The sequence below is a fragment of the Triticum dicoccoides genome, chromosome 6B (assembly GCF_002162155.2).
Source record: "Triticum dicoccoides isolate Atlit2015 ecotype Zavitan chromosome 6B, WEW_v2.0, whole genome shotgun sequence".
Lineage (NCBI taxonomy): Eukaryota > Viridiplantae > Streptophyta > Magnoliopsida > Poales > Poaceae > Triticum > Triticum dicoccoides.
Window position 1 is genome coordinate 551,972,782 of NC_041391.1, and position 7,200 is coordinate 551,979,981.

The 7,200-nt window shown below is 42.4% G+C and overlaps 1 protein-coding gene across 1 annotated transcript; it reads left to right on the forward strand.

The window, feature by feature from the left end:
- The first annotated feature begins 2,905 nt into the window (after positions 1-2,905).
- Positions 2,906-7,021, forward strand: LOC119322757 (short-chain dehydrogenase/reductase family 42E member 1-like). The gene is made up of 5 exons (XM_037596260.1): positions 2,906-3,310; positions 3,816-4,158; positions 4,385-4,656; positions 5,591-5,790; positions 6,232-7,021. Exons 1-5 carry the CDS (start codon positions 3,121-3,123, stop codon positions 6,676-6,678), a joined length of 1,452 nt encoding a protein of 483 aa, XP_037452157.1. The 5' UTR covers positions 2,906-3,120; the 3' UTR covers positions 6,679-7,021.
- The last annotated feature ends 179 nt before the right edge of the window (positions 7,022-7,200 follow it).

The following is a 7,200-nucleotide window of genomic DNA, read 5'->3' on the forward strand; positions in this document are numbered from 1 at the left end:
CTCGACTCGGATCCGACTATGTCGAATCCGACCAGATCCTTCCAAGTCCATATTATCCGGTTAGCATCCAATGCTCCATGGCTAGTGAGACCAAGCCATCGACCATGTCATATGCTAGTCTAGTCGGCTGCGCGTCCACACAACCCTTTCGACTAGGGACCTTTTAGGACAGTCATCATATAATGCATAGTCCCACAAACAAGTCACGTACTTGCTAATACACATCATTGATAATGTCCAAGGACTATCTTTATTCATAAACACATAGGAAATATCATCATACATGATTGCCTCTAGGGCATATCTCCAACACCATGTTGATGGAGACTTCAACCCATGAAGCATAACAGTTGTTTGAGTCCACGGAGGGCTCCACCCATGAAGGGTCCACGAAGAAGCAACCTTGTCTATTCCACCATGGCTTACGTCCACGAAGGACTAGCCTCACTCGGGTAGATCTTCATGAAGTAGGCGATCTCCTTGCCCTTCCAAACTCCTTGGTTCAACTCCACATCTTGGAAGCTCCCAAGTGACACCTAACCAATCTAGGAGACACCACTCTCCAAAAGGTAATAGGTGTTGTGTTGGTGATGAAGTCCTTGCTCTTGTGCTTCAAATGATAGTCTCCTCAACACTCAATCTCTCTCTCACAGATTTAGCTTGGGTAGGAGAAGGATTGAAGTGGAAAGCAACTTGAACAGGCTATAAATCAAGGTTCGAATGGTTGGATTGGAATCTCTTGATCTCATCACATGAGTATGTGGTTCTCTCTCAGAAAACGAATGGTGGAAGTGTAGTTTCGTTCTGATGGCTCTCTTAGAGAGTAAGTGCGGGTGGAGGGGTATACATAGCCTTCATCCAAAATCCAACCGTTACACACTTTGACTCAAATCGGTGAGACCGAACATAAACTCGGTGAGACCAATTTGTGTAGAAAAATGAACATTGGGCTTCTCGGTGGGACTGAAGTGCAATGGCTAGGGCAAAACCCAATCTCGGTAATTTTGATTGTTTCAACTTGGTGGTTCCGAAGTGAAACAATGTCATCACAGAAACTTGGTCAGGCCATCTCAGTGGGACCGAGATCCATTTTGATCAAACCGAATTGCTAGGGTTTTGACTATGGCAATGGAATGGTCATCTTGGTGGGTCTAGAGTAGGTGATATCGGTGGGACCGAAATGAAGATTTAGGGTTTGGTCATATGTGTTTGAGAAAATGACTAGTTTTTTTGGAGCAATATCACTTAACACTTGACGAACAACCTCATCATCAATACCTCATCCCTTTTAATTGTATTGACTTTCCTAAGGGATTCAATGTGATCTTGGATCACTAAACCAAAAATGTAGAGTCTTGGGATTGCCAATTCTTATCCTTAGCATTTTGAGGGGTCCACATCCATTAGTCCTTGCCATGCCAATCATTGATCTTTTCTGTCTACTAGCAATGAGCATTAGATCAAGATATATGTGTTTTTATTAATTACCAGAACCACCCGGGGATTAGTTGCACTTTCAACCGGCTGATGTCTATTCTCATGTATCACTCATCCCCTTTGGCAGCAAGTTGTATGTCACTATTGGTTTCGTGGACTTTATTTTGACCTTTTCCAATGCTACAAATATACTTGGTGAAGTTCCATAGGACACCCCTTGTCGTTCTGTGAACCAAATTCTTAGACCCTCGGTATCGCCCGTCTTCCCTTTCTCGACATCATCTCTTCTCGGCGTTGTGGATGATCTTAACGATGGATTATCGTACATTCCTCTTGAGGTCACAACATTTCTATCCTCTCTCCATATTTTAACTCTTCAAGCCACCTCCCTAAACTAAACTTCTCCAATTTTGTTGGTGACTTAAATTTTCAAGCACCTAGTTATTCCCCTAAATATTACTACCTAAACAAAAATTGCTATGGTTTGGAGGGGAGACGGGATTTTTTAGGCCCATTTGAGGACTATCGAGAACATGCACATGGTATCATTCTATCAGAGTGCTATGAGATCGGTAATTCATAAATGACCGGCTTATTTTTCATTGACATTTTCCAATTATACTATAGAAGAAAAGGAGGAATTCATGTCATAATCAGAATGTATAAATACACTATGCTCCCTCAATATCAATTGAGGCCTCCAATTTAGAATTGGTCACCCGATTTTGACCGGGTCAACAATTTTATTTTTCTCAAGGAGCTCTCTCATTCAATTGTTTTAATCCACTATACCTCATTCGATTGAGGTATTTAATTTTTGATTTAGTTCATGTTTTTGACCATGTCAAGGATTTTTCAAATCAATTGACATGTAAAAACATCGACATCCACAATACTAAATAAAATATAAAAAATAATTTAATGATGAATCTAATGATACAGATTTGATATTATGGATATTGATATATTTCTCTACAAATTTGGTCAAACTTAAAGATGTTTGATTTAAAAAAAACAATACACATTATATTTTAAAACAGAGAGAGTAGAAAAATTATGAAAACCCAATAACAGCAACGGCGCAGCAAAGCGCGCCCAACCCTTCTAGTGAATAGTCAAAGTGAATAGAGCGGAAGGTCGAGAACCATATCATTCTTGATAAGAGTAAATATGAAAATCTAACAAATTAGAAGAATCTCAACCTAGGTTTACCACTCACTTCTAAATCGACATATACTTTTCTATGTATAAGTTGATATTGAAAAGTACAATTTCTTTAGTGAAAAGCACAACATTTTAAGTGAAAAGTATAACTTATAACTTGTAATATCGCCTAGGCACACACATAACATTCACCAAAATACTCCAATCCTTCTAAGGGTATTTGAGTGTAATTAGCAGTTGAGCTGCAAAATTTTGCAAATTTTACAAACAATCAAGATGTGTTTGGGTGCAAGTAAGCATTCAGGCGACGCGAGAAACCCCCCGTCACCGGCCGCCGGTCGCCACACACACGGGAAGGTCAGGTAAACCTGCCTGCCTGTGCCTTGGCCAGGCAGCTCCGCCCACAGGGAGGCAACCAAGAATTTAAAGCGGCAACAAGATCGTCGGCGCCGCCGGATCCTGCTCCGCCTTGTTATCTCCGCCCCGTAACCACACGCCCGAAGCTGCAGCCGAGCCGAGATGCATCTGAGCGAGAACGAGGGGATCGAGGGCGTGCGGTTCGTGGTGACAGGCGGGCAGGGCTTCGTCGGCGCCGCCCTCTGCCTGGAGCTGATCCGCCGCGGCGCCCTGGAGGTCCGCTCCCTCGACCTGCGCGCCTCCTCCTCCTGGTCCCAGCAGCTCCTCGACGCCGGCGTCCGCTTCTTCCAAGGTTCCTCACTCCCTCGCTCGAATTACTGTGGTTTTTTTATTCAGTGTAAAATGTCCCCGTCTAATGGAGTTCATATAGTAGATAGGTTGCTCTTAGATGCACATATTTGACAGAATTGCTTTCGGCACTGAATCAAGCTGCAAATTTAGTGTCTGTTCCACAGAGATTTTACTCAGCACTCCTCGGTGTGTTTGTTTGGCTTCAAGTAGAGAGGGCTCTCGCATGGTTACTTCTTAAAATAGTAACACTAACGGTATCTACTAGACCATCGTGCCTTGAATTGCCTAACAGTACTGCTCTGAATTCATCTGCAAAACTGTCGGAGATTTTACATTGGTACTCCTTGGTGTGTTTGTTTTGCTTCAAGTAGAGAGTGTTCTTGCGTGGTTACTTCTTAAAATAGTAACTCTAACAGTATCTATTATACCATCATGCCTTGAATTGTCTTTCAACGCCAGATATACACTGAATTATAAAGTATCTGCTGGATTACTTTGTGTTACAGGGGATGTTCGGAAGAAGGAGGATGTGGGGAAGGTTTTCCGCAATGTGGACTGTGTCTTCCACCTTGCTTCATATGGAATGTCAGGGAAAGAAATGGTACAGGCAGGACGAACAGATGAGGTCAATATAAATGGGACGTGCAATGTACTGGATGCTTGCCATGAGCATGGTGTTAGAAGGCTTGTGTATGTTAGCACATATAATGTGGTGTTTGGGGGAAAGCCAATTGTCAATGGCAGTGAGACGTTGCCTTATTTTCCCATTGAAGACCATGTTGATGCTTATGGGCGTAGCAAATCGATCGCTGAACAGTTGGTGCTGAAGAGCAATGGTCGGCAAGCTAAGTAAGTATAACTTTTTTTTTGTCATGATTCATATTTGTCTGCCTCTGCAACGATGCCATGTATATGATATCATGATTCTAGTGATGATGTGTTTATTCTCTGGTACAACTTTATTTGTTCAAAACAAATATTTGGTTTGTTTTGAACTCAGATTGGCATTTGGTAGGTAGTACTTGACACCATGCAGGCTGTCTTAGTGTCATACTGATCTGATGTTTGCCTACAGGAGTAGTAAAGGTACTCGCCTTTATACATGTGCAATACGCCCGGCTGCTATCTATGGTCCAGGTGAAGAGCGTCATCTTCCAAGAATCCTGTCTCTTGGAAAATTGGGATTAGCATCTTTCAGGATTGGGGGTCCAAATGTGAAGACAGATTGGGTCTATGCTGATAATCTTGTTCTTGCACTGATATTGGCAAGTATGGGACTTTTAGATGACATTCCTGGCAGGAAGGGAACTCCTGTAGCAGCTGGTCAAGCATACTTCATATGTGATGGTAATCCTTGTTAGCCCGCATGTTTTCTGCTCCTGTCCTGGCATTATTATTTATTAACTTTATACATTGTTATTGAGTTATAAACTCATACTCATGGTACTATGTTCTGAATATTTCATACCTGATGGTAATTCCTACTCCCTCTGTACACTAATATAAGACGTGCCTGCATGGTCTCTGCTCCTGTCCTAGTATTATTAGCATTATATACAGTTTCTGAGTTATAACTTTATAGTCATGGTACCATGTTCTGAATTCTAGTACTCCCTCGGTACAAAGTTGTACTAACTTTGTACTAAACCAGCGACAAGTAATATGGATCGGAGGGAGTACTATCTTCTGCATATCAGTGCAACCTTTGTGGTTTCAACTTTCAACTAGTCGTACATGTAACATGTTTAGTTGGCTACCCTAATAGAACTACTTAAAGAACATCAGTGAATTCATCCCTTGATCTTCACAATAGTGCCACTGTTAAGGATGTATATTATTCTACTTGTTGCACTACCACATAACTTGTTCGGTGGCTGTTTCTTTACCAGAATCTGAGAACGTTTTGTAGTGATGTGTGTGTTTTAGCTGTGAACCTTATAGTATCCAGTTTCTTTTAATTAAAAATCGGGGGCAAACCTTTCCTCAAGAAGGGGGGAAAAAGCACGTAACTCATCTGCTAAAAGCACTTCAGAAATTTTCAAATGGCACTACATTGCATAAGCCTGAAAGTACTATTTTGCTACTTTTCCTTCCTAGTTCAGAGCTTAACTATTACAAACTTAATTGTAGCATGTACTTGATGTTTTACTGTTTTTTTAGCTTTTTTTACGTTCAATATACCCACAACCTTTAACAAAGTATTGGTATTTTGACTAGAAGTAACTGATTGTACTTCAAGATAAATATGGTATTGCCTTATTGGTTTTTCTTTTCTTTTCAGGAGCGCCTATTAATAGTTTTGATTTTATCATCAGTCCCTTGTTTCGAAGTTTGGGCTATCCTGTACCTCGAGCTACACTAGATACCTCTGTTGCCCTTGCAATTTCAAGAATCATTTTGTTCATGTCCACACTATTCTATCCATGGTTAGATAGTAAATGGATTCCTCAGCCTCTTATTCTTCCTGCTGAAGTATACAAGGTAAGTCCATTGGTCGAGTTACACTAGATATCTCTGTTGCCCTAGTGCTTGTCCCTTAAGGAACACTGTATTTCTGTTTTTTGTGCAAGGTGGATATATTTTGATCATAATTTTTCATACTATCTTCATATGGCAACTGAGTTCATCATGCTGAGGCATGAATAACTATAGATCTTTTTTTTCCTTTGGTTTTCTATGAGCTTGAACCTATTCCACCTAATATAGCTACGACAGATCTGCAGTATATGAGTCAGAGCTAACAATATTTTGAAAATTGTCATTTTCAAGGGATATCTGTAGTTCCGTACTGACTACTTATGCTTTACTAGTAGGCAAGTAGACTTGCTATAATATTACTATCGACAAGTGACTGATGAGTGGCAACAAATCATTGCTTGTATACAGGGATCATAAACTAATGCTGGTAGTTCATATTGACAGGTGGGTGTTACACATTACTTTTCATATCTGAAAGCTAAGGAGGAACTTGGCTACGTGCCTGTGACGAGTCCACAGGAAGGCCTGGCCGCAACGATCTCCTATTGGCAAGAGCGGAAGAGGAGAGAGCTCGATGGCCCGACGATATTCACCTGGGTTGCAGTAATAGCCGGGATGCTGGCTGTGTTCTCCGCCGCTTTCCTTCCACCCGTCGGTCCGCTCAAATGGGTGCTCGCCATTAATCTGTTCGTTTTCCGCTCGGTGCTGGTAACCCGGATAGTCTTTGTGGCCGCGGTCGCGGCGCACGCGGGCGAAGCCGTCTACGCCTGGTTCCTGGCGAAGAAGGTCGACCCGAGGAACGCGACGGGGTGGTTTTGGCAGACCTTTGCCCTGGGGTTCCTTTCCCTCCGGTTTCTGCTCAAGAGAGCGAGGGCGGGGGCGGTAGCGTGATTTGTGTGTTGTACTTCAGTAACAATGGATTCTAGTAGAAATTCCCCAGAGGTTGCAAGTTTGTAACCCCGGTGCTGCTGCTGCTGTAAGATGTCCACCCTGAGGCTTCTGTAATGTACTGTATCAGGCATGCATGTCCGTCGCCTTGCCATGCTTTACACGAGCTTGGCATTGAACCGGAGGCTGCAGCACATGGACACATGGCCGGTCGGGTCGTGCGTGTGACCCTCAAGTATCAAATGTCATTTGTTTTGGGAGTTTGTAACAATCACTGTCGGTCTGTCAGGCCAAGTGTGACCGTTCAACTGACACAAATTATAAAGCTTTCACCGATGTAGTATCACTACACACTGAACCGTATAATATCTGGGGGCTAGAGGCAGCTCGTTTTTCTTACGTATCAGAGCCGGTACGTAGCAGGAACTAGGTTATTGTTGCGTCCCTGATTTGTCCCTGCTTTGTTTTGCTTGGAGCTACCACTGCGGCGTACCAACCCTGAACAAAGGCATATTATACACAAAA